The 19289-nt window shown below is 41.7% G+C and overlaps 1 protein-coding gene across 2 annotated transcripts in view; it reads right to left on the bottom strand.

Moving 5' to 3' along the window:
• GRIK1 (glutamate ionotropic receptor kainate type subunit 1) overlaps positions 1-19289 on the bottom strand; it is a 175498-nt gene that overhangs the window by 19049 nt on the left and 137160 nt on the right. Inside the window, exons 8-14 of one of the 2 annotated variants that reach the window (XM_050895068.1) lie at positions 18875-18982; positions 18094-18138; positions 14979-15092; positions 13570-13773; positions 12720-12943; positions 7334-7452; positions 2925-3142 (exon numbers count right to left, since the gene is read on the bottom strand). In XM_050895068.1, the coding sequence (XP_050751025.1) occupies positions 2925-3142; positions 7334-7452; positions 12720-12943; positions 13570-13773; positions 14979-15092; positions 18094-18138; positions 18875-18982 (1032 nt within the window). The remainder of the gene's footprint in view (positions 1-2924; positions 3143-7333; positions 7453-12719; positions 12944-13569; positions 13774-14978; positions 15093-18093; positions 18139-18874; positions 18983-19289) is intronic. The other variant, XM_050895076.1, reaches the window with a different exon arrangement.

The raw sequence follows: 19289 nt of genomic DNA, 5'->3' as shown, positions 1-19289 counted from the left end.
GTTCCCAACCTGCATCCCATCCAGTAGGTACATTGTGTAATATCATCGTTCAGGGGCTTCCTGCTGCTACTTTAAGCACAAAGTCTTAAACCAAAGCTCTTCAGAGTTTGCTTCGTGCCACGATTTTTTTCTGGACTTGATGTCTGCAGAAATCCTTTTGCCATGTATGTCTCTTATAGTCCTGAAAATCAGACTCGTCTGGTCTTTGCATCTCACGTCCTACATGACATGCACTCTCTTGTTCCTCTCTCCTCCGTAGTGAGGAACGCCCGGAGTGTCATGGTTTTGCTTTAAAAAAATGTTGGTCTGAAAGAGTCTGCTGTTTCTCTTGGCATTTCTTGGTTTAAGTACTGGGCGTAGCCCTTAGATAAATCAAACCTTGCAACACAGGAAGCACTTGAAATAATGACCTTTCCTTAGTGCAACCCAGCCCTGCGCTACACTCCTGCAGGACATTTTTGCTGCTGTTGCACCTGGTCGTGCTGATTCCTCCTTTCCCTTTCTCTGTCCCCATCACATCAGCACTCCTAGGTGGCAGGACTGTCTGTGCAGCACAGGCTGCCATCGTGAAAAGCACCTTTCACCCCAGCTCAACTCCTCCAGCCCTCAAATCACGGGGGCATGGCTGTCGGGGGGTACCCCTGGGCATTGGGGTGATTCCCAGAGTCCGTCACGGCATGCGGCAGCCCAGGGGAAACTGTCCAGGCCAGCTCAGGACTTTGCAGCTCCCCAACAAGAGGCACAGTTATTTCAGGTGTCTCCTCTAGAACCGTTACGGCAAAGGTGCTTTTTCTTAAACTATACTGTAATGCACGTGCAGCATGGGAGCGGGAGTAACTGCTGCCCAGAAACCCTTACTCCTGCCTTCTCCTAACTCCCAGGTCTCTCACTGGTGTGTGTATCTGTGTGCATGTGTGTGCTTACTTAGCTCAAGAAGTATATGCAGTATTTTACAGTCCAAGGGAGGCAAAGTCATGCCCTCACAGAGCACGCAGTCTTCTTTTTGCATACATAAGTATCTGTCATATTTATTTTACAGAGACCTACTCTCTGATTTTTTTTTTTAAGTTTTGGACAGTGTAAAGAAATCCTAATCTTGTGAAGATCTTGAGGGGCTTCTGTAATAAAAATAATAACACCTTTTATATAACACTGTGTGTGTCTCACTGGTTTACAAGTGTGATAAACTGTATTTTTCATGCATCTTTCACTATGTCACCTTCACTCTGCCAGAGAATCTATCTCCATTCTGTACAAAAACTAGTGTCTTTTCACTTGTGTTTGTGTACATGTGTATTTCACGCACAAGTAAGCTAGCATATAAATATTTAATCACCTTGTCTGAAATTTTTTTTTTAAAGGCTGACATTCTCTTAAGCCTACAGATTTTAACCTCAGGTATTAACGGTGCAAAAAAATCAGTGTAAAGCTGGAAACAGCTCTAGAAATTTGTTCTGAACTTCTCGTGTTGAAATTCAGAAGCTATTTCCTCTAAAAAAACATGAAAGCAACAGGTTTTGAGGTTTTCTCTCTGATGCTGAACTTGACTTCAGAATAGCAATGGCAGTGACCGTCTTTGGGCAGAGAAGAGCTCTTAGACCAAGGGAGTTTCCCAGAGTCCTTCAGAAGGCGGCACAGCTGCTTCCTCCTGCCTTATATTCCTGATGAGAGCCCAGTACTTGCCTCACGCAGTTTCCAGGAATATCTCCAGACGGGTTTCCGAGCATGTCTTACTGGAAATGTCACCTCATCATTTCAAGAACTGACTATAACGAGGCTCTGAAAAATACTGTAGTTTGTGCGTTTCTTTCAGCACGGACACATTTCTGTTCAGCCACAGGAGAGCCCTTACAAGGGCAGTTCACCCTTGACAGCTCCAGCAGGGATAGGCTACCATCAGATCCATTACATGACTGAAACGTCCTTGATGAGCATTATCCGTTTTGAGAGATGACCCAAATACTTTAGCCAAGATCCTTTTTGTGTGTAAGCATTTTGCCTCGTGTGGAAGCATAAGGGCTTGTGGTTAAAGCAGGACAGGGGGCTCGGGCTGGAGCAGCAGGGGAGAGGGCTTGTGCATGGCACGAGTGTTATTTTGCCCCACAAGCTGCTTCCCCACAGTGTTTCATCCTCTTCAAAGGCACTGCATATTTGACTGTCTATAAACACCATTCTTAGATGCTACAGTGAAAAGCATGATACCGGTTTATTCAGTGCTTAACTTCCCTGCTGAGACTAACGATGAAGCTGCTAATTGATTCTAACTGTCACAGGATTTTTGTGCGTATATCCTATATTTATAGCTTGTTGGCTTTTATGTTGATATTTTATGAGATTAACCCATTTTGTACGTAATTAATAGTAAAAGTGAAAAAAAAAAGAATGCAGTTATCTACAAAGCAGTTAGCCACAGAAAATGATCTTTTACTTGCAGATGTGTTCATGTGTATATGTGGCCTGTATATTAATAGTCTGTGTAATATTGACCATGGACCATTTTAAAAAAGGGACAAACAAACTTGCATTTTGACTGCCTGCAGTATTATTGCAGTGCAAATGTGACCTTCAGAAGTGATCTTAACCAAGCGGCTGGAAGAAGCTGAGATCCAACCCTGAGAAGCAACCTGGAGCAGAATGTCCCCAGATCCATGCCCTGGTTCCCTTCAGATCCTCCCATCAAAGGCATGGGTTTGCCCCTCACAGCAGTACAGCATCAAATTGTTCCTCCATACGTCTTGGGGGAAAATCTCCCATCTTTTACATTAATATTGTTGAAAGATCCTCTGTGGATTTGGGCAAATGATCTATTTACCTATTACGCTAACTCTTTCAAATGTTGTGATCCAAAAGTAAAAGCCTCACCATTTATTGCTGGAGGGCCATAAGTCAGTCTGACCGTACAGAGCTGGCTGATGCCATCTTACCTTGAAGAAGGTCATTGTGGATCCGTCTCTAACAGCCCCATACTCTATCTTGGTTTGCTTTGCCAAATCATCTGCTGAATCAATGGGCGATTCCATCCTCTCCACAGTCAGGAAGGCAGCCAGGTTGGCAGTATAGGATGAGATTATGATTAAGGTGAAAAACCACCATATTCCTCCAACTATTCTGGTAGAAAGAGCTTTGGGCATCAGCTCTGATCCTGTTACAATATCATCAAAACAATCATATTAAAATGATGCTGAAAGATGTCTTTCCTGATACCACAGACTGTTTTTAGGCACAGAATGCTTTTATGAGCTGTAGTATGATAAAATGATTTAAACAATAATCTCACAGATGCACAGCTAACATTTATAATGGTAACACACTGTGAAGGGGATGTATGCCATGATACATGACAAATGGAATTATCCTTGGGTCTAAGCCCCATTACATCTCTGAGCTAATGCTCATCATTGTGATATTAACCTCTTACATCCCCAGCAAGCTATACTAGTATTTTTGTCCATTTCCTGGATCCCTTTTTGCCAGTACACTGTAATCATTTTTTTAACCAGAGATCTTTAGTAGAATGGTATTCTGCTTACAAGCTACCTGGCAGAAATACCTTACAACAGAAACCTACCCTGTGCATCCTATCGACATATCTAAGCAGAAACAGGGCGATCAATACGGTTCCAGTGAACTCATCGGCCTGTGTGAACCTGAGCTCAAAACCCAGAACATGTCTTATTACAAACGTGTGGTTTACATTTGAAAATTCAGAAGGTGAATGGATGTATCCTTTGGATCTACAGGGCAATGCAAAGTTTTGGACAGTGTACTTAACACTCATTATTGCTGAAAAGGTTTTAGCAGATCTGCCTGCATGTCACACCGACAAATATCGAAGTGATCTGCCATTGTCATAAAACCCCACAGAACAGCACGTGTGGGTGTTAAGTGCACTGAAACAGCTTCTAAACAGCTCAGATAAACTGTATTTAAGCCACATAGGTACTTGTATTTCTAAGCATTCTGATGCAAGTTTTGTGCTGTTTTTTCTAGAGGCGTTCCCACTGAACTCAGCTCATTATGTGGGATTCAAGAATCTGGTTCAGCAAAGCACTTACTTAGACAGCCACTTGAATACTTTTGACTTCAAAGTTAAGCCTTTGCATAATTATTTTGTTGATGAAGGATAGACTTAAGAAAGTACTTAAGTCCCTGTGAATGGAGATCTCAGCATGTAAAGCTTTTGATGTGACAAACATATTTCTATTACTGGAAAAACGTGTTGACATATTATCTCTCCCTAGCTATTTAATTATTTCTGTAAGAAATTTAAACATGTTACAGGGAATATTTTCAGACTTTGCAAAAACTCTGAATGTTACTTTTGGGGCAGAGACCAAAAGGGTAAAAACTTTCCAAACAACCAGCAAACAGATTTAACTTAGCTTTGTAAACATATAGACATGTCTCTTAAAGGTCAAAGCTAAGCATAGCCCAAGGGTTTAAGTAGGTTGACAGAACTGCCAAACTGCGAGAGCAGATGCTCTGCCTGTGCAGCCCTGTGCCACCCTGTGCAGCCCTGGTGCTGCACGGATTTCAAAATAAGCCAGCAGCCTAAAAGCAAAAACTCTCACTTGAAATTTTTGAGTCCAAATGTACTCGTTTCAGGAGCTGTAGCTCTATCTGGGTTTATGTTTGCGGTCTGTTGCGCTTTCTTGCTTTTCAGATTAGATTTTTTTTTTAATACAATGAAATCTTTTTTGTATTGTTGCTCTCAGGAAAAGTGTGTGTTAGTTTCTAAGCTGGGGTTGACCCGCAAAAGCTGGCTTCTAGGAGTGCTGATTCAGGTCATCCTGAAGGTATTATTTCTTTTAAGCTTAGACAGCTATACAAATACAATTTCTACACTTGGACCCTGATGCAATACCTAGCTCTGACATATACATCCCCGTAATGCATAATAGCCAGATACCTTGCAGATATCTTAACAAGCAACCATGAAATCTGCCAGCGCAGCCTTACGGCGGCACAAGAGAGTAGGCGCAGAAGCCCTGTGTGCTGAGTTTGTGGGGTGAGGTGCCAAACCTCCTGTGATTTCCTCTAGCAAAAAGTTGTTTGTGAAAAAGCAGCAGAATACATTCCGTTCAATTAAGCTCAAAACGCTACAGTCTGTTAATTATGCGGTGAGCTACAGTTTTGCTTTTGTGAGGTGCTGAGCACACTCTGCTCCCAGCTGAACCAAGTGGGTCCAGCATCCCTTTTGATCACTCCCATGATTATTTCAATGTTCACCTTTTCAAGGGCCTTGATTCAAGCAAAAAACGTCAATATATGCTCCATGCTCACCGGCTTCACCCTACGCGCTCTCCTTAACCAGATACTCCTGGTCTGACCCATTGCCTGGCTGAACTGGGGCTCTGATGGATAGTTTTCCTTTCTGAAAGTGATAGTTTCTCTGAATGAATTGGATGGAATGTGTCCTGTTTGGATGCTTTCAGAGTATGCATAACACATCTGAGACTTTCAGGGGAAAAACAGGGGAAGTAACGTCTAAATAAAAACGTTGCTAGCAAGACTCGGGGTCAGAGACAATACTTGCTGAAGTCTCTCTAGTGCCTTTTTATGGCAGACATGACAGCCAATCCTGATCCAGACTTTGCTCACGCTCTGTAGAAAAGAGAAAGTCTGATCATCACATTTTAAAATTTAATAACAAGTGGCTTCCAATCAAGCATAACAAGCAGCTGCTGCCAACAAGAAAGAGCGTAATGCTAGATGCAGAGTTTCACAACCATTCACATCATGTTCAAACTCTTCACATTAACGATGATGCACTTACAATCACACGCACCACAAGTTTGTACATGGAAACATTTGTGTTGCCTTACAAATGTTTTTTCTTTCTTTCTTTCTTTGTTTCTTTCTTTCTTTCTGTCTTTCTTTCTTTATTTCTTTTGTTTTGTTTTTAATCTTCTTGAAAGACAAGCAGAGTCTGGTTGGGGCTGACTGTCATGTACCCAAGGTAGTGGTAACGAGCAGACACTGCATCCCACAGTTTGCTGTGGATGATGGTAAACTCCAAAAAAGGCAGTACATCGAAACACAAAATCCTGGGGCACTTTCACACACAGGGCAATGACAGTTATATACACACACCTGCCTGATACTGTAAAACCTCAGCCTGTATTTCACTGATAAATTGGAAGGAAAACAAAACAAAAAAGCAAAACAGAATGGCTCTTCCTTCATCCAACCCCCTTCAAAGTAATTTCTATGAGGAAGCTCTATATCCTGTTAATACGTTAGTGCACCAATAAAAGCAAGTGCATCTTAGGTACAATACAAACTTTATTCTCTACCGTATCTAGGAAAAAATCCTCCTCGTGTTTTTTTTACTGCTACTCATGTCTGTTAAAGAGGGAAGAATAAACTGTACCTGGATAAAAGCAGAGATCGTTTTATATTCCTTACTTAAACCTTTAGGAATTTAATACCAAGGTACTGTTGGGCTTTCCTCTGGATTGCCTTTTTGATTGTTGTCGTGGGGTGGGGTTTTTTTGTTCAGCTTTGATTCAACTTGAAATGTTTGTCAGAAAATATTTTCATTCTTTTCAGTGGACCCCAGTTTTGGTGAATAGTGATTTAATTGGAAACCTTAGAACATACACGCCATAAACAAATGTGTTTAGTACACATATCTGTTTGACTTCCCATATGGAGTAAGCTTCACTGCCCTTCCTTGTCAACTGAGTAAAATGTCAGCTCTTTCCAAAATCATCAGCAACAGGGACTTGTGACTGGGTTAAGTTAATGCTTCTAGGGTTGGATGCATTTACAGAAGGATGGGACTCAAATCTGAAGAAAAGCCATAAAAAAAAAGGTTTTGTTTTGGTTTTAAACAAAATGTTTGACAAGTGCCAACAAACTTAACAACCCTTCTGAAGAAAGAGCATCTTTTTTTGTTCTGCAGTTATAACAGATTTTCTAGGGTAGCTAAGGCTGTTACTGTTTCCTTTGGGATGGAGCCCAACATTTTCCTGTTGCCAAACCTCTTATACCAATAAACTCAACTTCAGCATGAAGCACTTCGTATCCCTCTTGTGATTATTTTGCATTTCAGCTCCAGAAACTCCTGTGTGGCCCTGTCCACTTCCTTTTCTCTCAGATGCTTCCCCTCCTTCCTCCTGCTGCAGCCCTATTCTGGGTTTCACAGGTTCCCCTCCTCTGCCTGTTCCCGGTCGCAGTGGCACGTCATTTTCTTCCTTTCTTCTATTGCTTAGTTTCTGAGATCGGGTTTTATAGTATATGTTGTATTTACAGAGGGTGGAGTTTACCAGCACAGAAGCCCTTGAGCAGACTGTGGGACGTGTGCGATAACGAAGTGTAACCGGTGTACCTTGCTGCATGAGAGCTCCAACTCCAAACCAGAAACTATTTAGTAAAGTAAAATTGTTTTCCACCACATCTGAGTCTGGGTTGCACGGGTGGGGGTTATACCATTCATATGGTGTAAACCTGTGGCAGTTAACAGAAACAATCTGTAAACATCAAATAGAGTACACACAGCGGCAGCAAACCTGCTGAACAACGCACAAAGTGAGGATGTTAATGCGGGAAACAAGCAAAAGAAAACCTCAGCTGAAAGGCTGTCCGCGGGACGTCTCGCAGCTGCCTCGTGCAAGCTGTGGAGCAGCGCTGCAACGCCAGGAGCTGTTTTCACAGTCCTGGATCTCGCACAGGGCTACTCCCTTACTCCTCCTGCTCTCGGGTTAGAGCCCTCAAGGGTGAGGCTGCTGCAACGCCCCATGGCTTCCCTGCCCGCACCACTGACAGACAGACAGACATTTGCAGGGGCAGGGGGACAACTGGAAGCCACGTAGCTACTCCTTGGTAAAGCGTTTAGAAAATAATGAAGGAGTAGCAGCCCTCTAAAAGCAACCATTGTTAGCTGTCTGTAGTTGAGATGCTGGATGCTGAACGTGCTCTCCCTGTGTGAGGCTGCCGCGGCAGCGGAAAAAAAGGCTGCCGATCATTTGAAGGCATTTGGGAGCATTTGCAGTGCCTGAAAGCCACAGGGCCACGTTGTCGGCATTGCTGGGAGAGAATTAATGCAGAGGATTGCCTTTAACGGAAGAGCTCTGCTCTATTCCCTGCGCACCATCCTGCAACTGCAAACTGTGCCCCTTCTGCTCTGCACAACACTTGGCAGAGCTATGTTAAAGACCGTTTCTCCCCAAGGTACCTTGCCTGCTGTTGCTTCCCACTGCTGCGTGGCTTGCTGCATACTTTCTCATGAAGTTTATGAATATAGCTTTAATTGACAATGTCATGCCAATACATTTTAATTACGGTTTCAACAATATAATTAAGCACTGAATATATGCATGGTCGCAAGCAGAGTGCCTTGCTTAGCTGAAGTAATGAACTCTGATAATAATGAACCCACGAATTGAAACAGTATGTAGCTTAGGATGCCATTAGCTGCACAATATTACCATTACTAGTATGATAGTATTAAAAATTGTAACAAAAGACGCAGTTTTCAGGTTCAAGATACAACAGTTCTGCATACGCCAGTTAAAAGAAAAGCAATCACCAAGTTATATGTTTCAAATTTGTGCTAGAATAATGGAAGCAACTGTTGTGTAGTAACAACACTGTTCCCAACTCAGTTTGTGCACACGTGGGGAAACACATCCTTAACAAGAGACCTGTATGTTGCCTGAGCTGTCAACCGCCATAGAAGTGAAGAGGTCCCATGCTAAGCGTTCACCCACAGGGTCCCAGAGTGTTAACACAGGACAGCAAGAAGATGTACAAATAGCTCTGCCTGACCTGACTGGGAAGCCCAAGGCTGGGATCTTGCATCGTTTCAGACAACCACCACGTTCAGTAGGTTGGACACAAATGTCTCCGTCACCAAAAGAGCAAAACAGCCATTGCTGGAAAGTGGCAATGAAATTCTGGTGGCAAAACTCTTTCTGCCAGACTGGACAGATTTTTATAGGTCTGGGTATATATTTTAATGTGGTACTAGGGTACATACTTTTTCACCTTGAAACAAAACCTGATTTTCTTCTTGTGTTTCTATTGCTGTGCTGAGCTCTAAGAAGAGGCTGGCTTACAATTCAGCTCTATTTCACTGCTCAGGCCTTCTGTTTTCCTGGCCATTTTCCCCTGGTTTTCTTCCTCTTCTGGCCTTCAGCAGTAGCTATGCTGAAGTTTCTGATAAAGATGAGATCCTCAAGGTCACCTAAGCACCTTTTTATATAGGCTCTGTGTGACATTATTCACCACTGGTGGTTACCTCAGCTACCTAGCTCTACCATCATTGACATCAACAGCACAGCTGATATGGCATTAGCAGTAAAGGGAAATTTTGGCAGAAAATACCTTGTTCATTCACTGCCAATGTACTTAGGAAAAGAGCTTTGTCAGTCTGTAACTCTTCGCAGTGATAAAAACTTCAGTGTTTGAGTTTAAAAATTAATATAATAATGACAGGGCTACATAAGGCTCAAAGACAAATGAGAAATTATTCAGCTGCTGAAAAGTCTGAAGAAATAACAGGAAGATTATCCCAGTCTATGAAAATTATTCCCAAGTATTTTTCTTCCATGAACTGATGTCAAAATACTGTTAACCCTTTAATTTACTGCAGCAGTGTTAAAAAGTGGATGCTTCCTGAGGTTCTTAAAACCAATCTAACCAAAATTTGCTGAAACACTTGGCAAATCTTACAGAAATCTTGATGTATTTGGAGATGTGAACAGGTCTAGATGTGGACTGTAAGAATGGCTTAGCTTCTTGGAGTAAAATAAAATTTGTAAAGTCTAAAGTAAACTAAGATGACGTGAACACCATTTTGTGTACTTCTTCACAGTTGTGTACAACTTCTATGTAGTTGCGATCTAATTAGGCCCTGCTTTTAGGCATCAGTTCAAAAAAAGCATTTGTGTCAGAAAAAAATCAAACATTCAGAAAATTATGTTAACTGTTTTGCTGAGCTAGTACGTTCTTTTCCTCTTTTCCTAAAATAGGTGGGTTATGAGAATGATATGCAAACTTGTTAGATTTAAGTTGTTACAAGCTGGGTTTTGGGCTGTGTGTTATGAATGTGTGGGGGTCTATACCTCTAATGACACGTAAGCCTTCTAGCTAATTTTAGCCACATTTGACAAACAGGTAGAAGCCTTAGAGATTATGCTCCTGCAAGTGTTGTGAAACATTGCAGTAGTAGCCCCACTAGGAGAGAAGCTGCAGGATGAGCTCACAACTCGTTACGTATCAGTTAATCCGCGTGGGAAAGATCGCCTATAAATCCTTCAGCTGCAGGAAAAGCAAACAAACAGACAAACAAACTTCAATTGGCGATCACAGTCCACCATGCGACACAAATCTGTAGGGAAATCAGGCTTCGTTAGTTACGCTGCTCCTGGAGCTACTGCTTTTTAGAAAGATTTTGGAAACAAAACATAACACAGTTACACAGGGTAAACCTATGCATTTACCCAAAGGCTACACTGTGATTTGGAACAATATTTAACGGCCAAGAAAGAAAAGCAAACAGGTTTCACAGCTGATGATTTGTGAGCACTGTGTGTTTCCCTTTGGTTTGCTCCTGGCCACGCGTCTGCGTGTAGGCAGCTCTGCAAGCAGACAGAGGACCCTGATGCTTATTTATTCTTGCAAACTTGATGCTGTTATTTTAAAAAAACAGAAGCACCGAGGATAACTCGGGCTTTGTTTTCCCTTCCGCCTGCTCTGAGGTGGAGAGGATTGTGGGACGTTTTTAGTCTTGGCACGCAACTGCAGAAAAGTCAATCTGTCACAGTCGAGCAGATTTAATATTAGTCATGAATGAGATCATGATTTGAGTACAGTATGAGTTATTATTTATGGTACAGTGAGCCACTGCAAGAGCTTGTGGGAAGTCATGACTAATTGTATACAGTTCCATAGCTGCCAGGGATGGATAAACTCTTTCTTTCCCCTAGGGCCAACACTAATAAGTTAACCCATGACCTCTCCTCCTCTAATTCCCTCCTCCTTCTTCACATTCTCAGCAATTTAAAGGAAAAAGCAAATCCCACAAATTTCTGTACTTTGGTACCAGTATAGAAACATGCAAACAAGCAAAGCATTCACATAGGTTGTCCACCTGGAACAAGGGTTGTTCAGTGGACCATGGAGAAATGTATGTCCGAGGCCAGTCACTCTCAGCAGAACTGCTCGTGTGAGTAAAGGTTTTGCAGGGCTGTGTCTTTTGATTAAAAGAAAACAGTGAATTGAGGGAAAAGCAGCAAGAGCTTAATTTGACCAGGCTCACACAGAAGTGGAAGTCAGGCACAATGTGCTATATTATCAGAATTAATGATTCAGATTACAATTATTTCATGACCTTTGAATGAGGTATATGTATGTATACATTGGAATATATACGTTATTGCTGACTTCTTAAAGTTGAATGCCATCATTTGCAATAAAAACTGCAGCATTTCTGCTACTTTTGCTGTGATGTGAATGTGTGGACTTCCAATGATGCATCACTTCAGTTCTTATATTTCATAGTATAAATGTTTTCTTGGGCTATTCTCCATATACTTCATTAATGGTGAATATATTGTTGTATGTCCAAAACAATACATAACAGAAGTGGGGAAAGGCCTAATTAGGGATCCTCAGTAAAAAGAACCAAAACATCAGCCTCTGGGAAACATAAAAATATTTATGTTTTAAATTATAAAAAGGAAAAAATGAAGGATAGGATGAGATCAAATAAACAGAGTTGGAAATGAAATTCCAAGGCCACTATCTGAAGAAAAGGACAATAACTATGCCACTTCGGAGTCCAGGTTTATTCAGGAGTATAGAAAAAAGTATGCTTCAAATTTCCTCTGACAAGTATCTAAGTTCATTTTTTTTCACGCATGGTTTGCTTTTGTTCAAAGCCCTAGAGCAACTGACTCCCAGACTGTGTACCGTGGTCTCTGAGGCCACAATAAGATGCTTGTATCCAGTTTGTGAAACCATATCAGCTGTCTGGAGTTTTTAAGGTAAAGTTCAATGATAAGGGTATAGAGTGCTCTGCTGGCCCTCTGGAGATGTGACTGTGGTCCACTGGTCCAGAAACTTTGTGGCAGACCGGCCTTTGAGAACTTCAGGAGCTTTGGCTTCATTTGGAAAAGCGGTGTGTACGTGCTTATTTCCTGCTGGTTTTGAATAGGGACATCACCGGGAGCCTGCCACTGACAGGCAGGCGGCACCTCAGGACAGCGCTGGGAGAGAGCCTCGGGTATACTTCACCTTGCAAATTCTCCCCTCAGGTTTCCAGTCACGTTATCTTCTATTTTCAAGGGGAAATTAGCTGAGCTAATTAACATCCTTCAGCAAAAATACGTCCACATCCTCTTTCTTACCTTTTAACTGTATGCACTGTTAGTGGAAAAGGGAAGCGCCTGCATGCAAGTAATATAAACTGCTTTTCAACATGTAGTCTGCTGAGGTGTTGTGTACTGACAAAGAAAGGCTGACACATTTCATCGGATATTTCTCTCCGTTCAGCCCTTAAGGAAAGTAAAATCTCATCACATTGCAATATATAAAAGTGATAGCAGTGTTGATGTGAAAATAGCAAAAGACTTTCTAGAACGTTATGTTTTAGGACTGGATAGAACCCTTAGGATAGTATTATACTATATCTACTTTGCAGAGCCCATGCAACACCTATGGGAGGAGAGGTAGTTAATGTGGATGCATCTAAAACTACATCTTCGACTTACCTTGCAATGACAAAGAGGACACAACTGACTCCAAGGCAGGCTAGGAGAACATACATCCAAATATCAGGAGAAAGAGGGTTTAAAAAGGAGAAAACACCAGGGTTTGTTCCATTGGGCTTCCGGTACAAGATACTGATTCCCAGCGTCATGAAGGGCTTGGAAAAATCAATTACTTTCTCTCTTACATAGGTAATAGTGAGAGGAGCAACAGCCAGATCAGCTTTCTGAAAACACAAATGGGAAAATACTCATTCTTTTTCATGTTCAGCAAATGCACTACTATTCCTTCCATTTTTTCCCCCAAGTATTAAAAACTAAACCAAATTTGACTATAAAGCTGAAGTGTGCGACAAAATTCAACATTGCTAGCGTATTACTGGGTACATGATACTCTGTTTCCTCTTTTTGCAGGCAGAGGGACATTTGTGACTTTCATGTGAGTAGGACAGGTATGACCAGGGACATGGGGCTCGATCCTGTGCAACAGGGCAGACTGTGAGCGAGGACTGCCAGAGCATCTGGGCAGGGACTACGTCCACAGATCAGAGGCTGCCACAGGGCAGAGGTGAGCTGGAAGCTCAGCCTTTGCCATTGGATTTTGTAGCCAAGGGGTGGGCAGGACCCGTGCTAGCTCAGTGCCTGCTGCCCCACCACAGACGGAGGTTCCCCCCCACACCTGCAAACTGTTGGTTCAGACGTACTGACGTGACTTCCTACTCTAACAAGTGGCAATAAAGACAGACCAGTGGCTCTAAAAAAATGAAAACGAAAGCAAACATTTGATTTGGGCTGGCTTCGTATAAAATACCACAGGTGAAAGGAGAATAAAGAGAGAAGGATTCAATCTTACATGATCTATGAGTTCTTTGACCATCCCATTCCACTCTCCTTTGTCATTCTGGGCTCCATATTTACCATCAGAAACTAGTTTGACCTCATAGATGAAGCCTAAAATATTTGACAGCTCCTTTAGTAAGTCCAGGCAATAACCCTCGAATCTGTCATTTCCATACAAGGGCTTGTCAGACTTCTTGTACATAACATAGGGATCTTCCTATAGAAAAAGACAGTAGACACGTAGCAATAGAAATGAGGTTTGTTTCAGATTATATCAGTTTCTCTAAATTATGTTAATATTTTATAAATGGATTGCAATTAGATGGGAACCAGTAATTTACCATGTCCATTAAAGGCTGTTTTAGGTGTGTTAACAAATTGACTGAATCAATTAGTGACAAGCATAAGGGCCCTAATTTTCAGTGGAACAGACCATTCATAGCTCCCAGGAGCTTTAATTAAAGTAGTGCTTAGCAGCTAAAAATCAGACCCAAGATCTGTACTCTACATTGTCCCACCCTAAGGGACAGGAACGGATATTGAAGGAGAGAGAAGCCTAGACAACAGAAAAAGAATCATAAGGGGAACCTAAAATTTTATATTCTGTGAGAAATAAATCTTTATTGAAAAAAATCTTCAAATGTACAAAATAGTTGTAAGTTGAGAAGGTGTTCACATGAGAGAATGCAGAACAGCATAGGCAGATTGCAAAGTACCTTGTTGCTTTTCTTTTTAAAGGATTTTGGATAGAAGAAGATCTGGGCAAGCAGGTTTCTGCAGTTTAATGTGGCAAAAGACCTCTGGCAACAGAAAAGGAGTGTAGAGGGAGCCTTTGAGCTCTTTCCCTCCTCCTGAGGAATTAGGCAGAGTAATTGAAAAAAGTGGCATTACTGGCCAGGCAGAAAGCACGAGGCAGAACAACTCGTGAATACCCAGTTGCATATTTTCCATTTATCATAGTAAGGACATAACTCAATCTGTCTATCCACTGTTTGCTACTTTCTTTCAGTCCTCTTCATCTCATTTTCAGTAAAAAGGAAGGATGTATAAGCACTGACTACACAGCTGGGTATTTGTGTGTATTAACTCTTCTGGGAAGAAAAGTATGCAGGATTCATCTCTGAAATATCGAAGCTAAACAATTTTGGAGGTGGAGGTTCCCGAGAGTCTTTCCTTGGCAGTGGGGTATTTTTGAATCAATCTTGTGGATAGATGAATCTGTATGTTGATTCTGAGTCTAAATAAAAAAATTTGCTTGAAAACAGGCTAGTTTAACAAAACATTGTTTAGTGTGGAGGAAAAAACATGGAGTGCAGGGCGGAGGTGGCCAAGGTGGCCGCAGAGAGCCCTGCAACCCGCTGTCAGCAATGCCTGCATCCTACAGCGCGGCTGATGGTGCCACCTCCGCCCAGCGAGACTTACCAAAATGGTGGTGACGATAAGCGTCCGGTTAGCCAAGGAATCTGTGATGTTGGTCGATCGGTCCTTGTTGCTGTCTGTCATGTTAAGGCCACTGTATGAGTTCCAAACCCCAATCTGCACAGAAGAGAGCGGGTGAGCAGCTGCCCGGCTGCAGCGAGCCGAAACATTTCCCTAAATGCTCACTGCCGTGGAAGAATTCACTGGCTCTAGTCACCACAGAAAGAGACAGCAGCAGTACAAAATGCTAGAGGAGGGAAACAGCTGTAGGTCTGAGTAAGGCAGCAACATCAAATGGCTGATTTAGAAAACACAGGGAACATACTGCTCTTTCAAAAGCAGGTGGAAATGAATAAGCTGTAAGAGTAGAAGGCATGTCAATACAGTGGTGTATTAGCCAATTTGCTACAGAAGTGGAACATGTTGACTTTGTTTCCTGCTAAAAAATGTCAAATGTCTATTTTTATGATTTTTTTAAAGTTTTGTAGAGTTGAAACATATGGCAAGACCTCTCTCTTCCAATACAACAGATTAAAAACTTGAACAAATATGTTGAAGCAAATTGATGGATGCACTGGCCTTTTGCTTCCGCTGTGCCTTCAGCAGGTTTAGCAAAGATTATTCTGTCATTTCTTGACTACAATATATGACAGAGCTAGCAAGGTGATACCATTTCACACACTGATCAGTGTTTGTTCAGCAAATATAAGTAGCCAAAGGCAAATTCCTTTCTAGCCCCAGAGATAGTGAAGAATTCTAGTATTTAATGACCAATCCAAAGCCTCAAGGGAAAGATCTTCATGATTTCAGTGGATTTGGATCTACACCTTATGAGGGCAGAAATTATAACCATGTTGATTTATTCATATAAATATTTATTTAACATAAATGCAGTTTGAAAGCATCTTCAGGTTTTTTTGCCTTTGGATTTACTTACACAGCATGGCTGAGGGCTGATGTGAGAAAACTCCAGGCAAGGAGCTGGCTCAGGCAGTTTGGCTTGTATTGGACATTTGTGGAGAGCACCAGACGGATGGCTTGGGGGGCTGACATCGGCCATCCACAGAGCCCTTCGCATCGCCGCGTCACTCTGCCAGCATGTTTCAGCTCTACCCGGGAGGGATCTGCTTTCAGATCCTCCCTGCTGGGATTGCCAGCAAAGCTGCCAAGTCTAAGACAAAACCCACTGACTTATCCTGTGTACTGAAGGTCTCTATCTGCCGTCAGATGCGCAGTTATTTCAGACCCAGACTGGACTCTTTTTCCTTGGTTGTTAACTGAAGCAGAGATGGCATTGCCTTTGTACCAAACCCAGCAGATTAGTTTGTGCCTGCTGAGTGTGGATTTGGGGTAATAACTGTATCATTTCAGACAAACTTTGGGTTTGTGTCCCTGGGTGCCATTGCTTTCGCCTTTCACAAACTTTTTTTCCAAAGTATGCTTAATGGGGATAGTCATGCCATTTTTTAAAATTATTTTTTCAAGCATTTATCAGTCATTCCCTTTGTTTCCAAAACTAGATCAGGTTGGGAAACTGATCTGGAAAGTACACAGGAAATAAAATGTTGGATATTATGATAGCCTGTGCCAGGAATGTAGTAAATACCCATTGTCCTTGAATTTGCACTAGGGTGGCTCAGTTAATCAAAAGCTGTTCTGCTCATTGTTACTGACTTGATATGCTTTTATCGGCTGGTAGCAGGGAAAAGGAGAACAACCATGAAGAACATGGAGCGACACAGCTACAGTGCATACAAAATACACCAGGAGACCACTCTACATCTGGGTAAAAGAATGACACTGCAGGTCAACCTTGATTAGAGCGATGGAGGAGGTCGGAGGGGCACTGGAAGAATGAGGTCAAGGTAGTACATCACTATGGTGAATCCAGGGGATTTATTGCAGTTTAGTGACAAGTTTGAGAGGTGTCATGTGCCCTTCTGAGCAAGCCTGTGCTCTGAACCAATTGTAATTTGGTTTAAATCAATTCAGCGTAACACAAAATGCCTAGAGTCAAAAGCGAGATGGGTTCAATAGCGTTCTGCATGTCAGGTAGGATGATCTATTCACCAGTAATGAGGGAAATGGGGGCCTTTGTGCCTTAGCCTGATTCACTGAAGATTAAAACAAGGTTATTAAGTATGTGCTTTAGAAGAACACGAAAAGAGTGCTATAGGATGCTTTACACTGGTCTACTCTGTAGCATTAAAATCCCTCCCAAAACAACACAAAACCAAAATCTTTTAGAACTGTGTACATGGGAGGGGTGGGAAATAATAAGATCTGTGTGAAATATGTACAAAATGTAATTCCAAGTGTTATAAGAAATTTTTAGCTTGTGACTCCAGAACACTTTAAACATGGTGAACGCAGTTGTTATCTTCTCCTTACAGAATGGCAACCGTGGGTTGTACCTCCAGTGGGGAGCAGCGCACGGAGCGGATCTCTGACTACCACTTTGGTGCCTTTTCCACCAGGCAGAGGCACCTCACGTTAAAAGAGGGATGAGATTCCTGGGGTAATTTAGATCTTTTATAAACAAGCTTAGTTCAAATTTCTGTATGTTAGTGAATGACAGCACCCACTTAATCATCTATATTATTTTCTGTAAGGAGCTAATAACACACTTGTCAAAACTTTGAGTCAACAATGCTCGAACATTGCCTGCACAGTAAGCATTTTGTGGGAGGCAAAAAAATCCCCAACCCAGCATGTTAAAACCGTCCTTACTGCTGTTGATAATACACATTTGAAATGGTGTAAATTTACCACTCATGGTGAATCTTAGGTGAATCAGGAAGGATAACAGCTGAGAAAAGGACTGCTTTTGCTGCAGCCAGGAGCCTCTACTCAAAGAGCGGAAAAGCACAGCTCCCAAGAAATAAAATAATAATTAAAAAAAAGATTTTGGTGAAAAAGCTGAATCCTGCCAAGATCTTTTTACTATTTGGAATTACAGTGTCTCAAGTTGGGATGAAACTTATTCTACCAGAAAAATTCATGGTCTTGGATAGATTGTTGTCTCTAAACTGCAATACAAGAGTCGCTATGAAAACCCAAAGGATGAGCCTGAAGACCCAGCCCAAAGGTTTTTTGCATCACCTGTCTGTGTACAAACCTTCTTCCACACTTTATATAAATGATTAGAAACCTCGCCAGCAGCCTTGGTACAGAGAAAAACAAACAGAATGCTTCATTAAAAATGAAAAGACAACCAGTCTGGAGAGCTGTGTGGGAGCAATTACATTTAAAGTCTCAATTAACCCATCAGCAATTATCATTCAGAGTCAAGCCAGTGTATGTAGAGCAAGGGACAATGCTGTCTCCAGCTGACATGAGCTGGTGGTGTTACCTGTGTTAGGGATTTTTGGACACCCACAGCAGCCACCTCCTAGGCGGCAGTGGAGGCAGCCCTGCGGTGCCTGTCGGGAGCCCATGTTTGCTGGCTGAGGGCTGGGGCAAGGGAAAAAGAACTAATCTAACCTCTAAAACACGAAGAATTTTTAACATCTCAACTGAAGCACCTTCTTTCCTCTCTCCCTCATGTCACATTTATTAAAAGCAGTACCTGTAAGATAAGTCTAAGTTTTGTCTGCATATATGAATTTACCACACCAAGTTACAGCGGCAAGAACTGAAGATAATGTGCACTTAAAATAATTATTTCCATTCAGATAATTATTGCCAGTCCCAAATTCCTATCCCATACCTCAAAATGCAAGGTACGCATTGTAAAATAATAAAACAATCTTAGTAGCTCTGTTTTAACTTTGACTTAAATAATCTTGAGAATAGTGGTTTTTACCCCAAGCACAGAAGATTCAAGCTGAGAAGAATGGACTTTCCTACACCCCTGTCAAATTAGCTTTTTGTCATTGTTTTACAAAAGATCTGGTTACCTTTTCTGTTCCTTCCTCCTTGAGGCTAATAATGTCCAAATCAAAATCCTTCCGTAAGCCGTCTGTTTTGTTGAAGGTTATGCGCCCTGTCAGGCCATCCCACCGTGCCTGTGTGAACACAAAAACACTCTTCCCTGTAACGATTAGTAGGAACTACTCTGAAGCCATAACAAATATTGCATTTTAAATTAACTTCAGCATTGAATCACTTCCAAGTAGTTTTTTAAACATGTGGCTTTGTTACTTTGATAAAAACACTTTCTTCAAATTTTTTGTTATTTAGTTTCTCTTCAATATGTTTTGTGTTTTACAATCATCAGGCACAAGTTTGTGACAGTGTATATATATTGATTTACATATGTCTAGTACTGTATAAAAAAATATATACTGAAGAGAGAGAAAGAGAGAATAAAAT

This window comes from Gymnogyps californianus, chromosome 1 (assembly GCF_018139145.2).
Source record: "Gymnogyps californianus isolate 813 chromosome 1, ASM1813914v2, whole genome shotgun sequence".
Classification (NCBI taxonomy): domain Eukaryota; kingdom Metazoa; phylum Chordata; class Aves; order Accipitriformes; family Cathartidae; genus Gymnogyps; species Gymnogyps californianus.
Note: the sequence above shows the minus strand (reverse complement) of the source record. Positions and strands in the feature narration are given on the sequence as shown.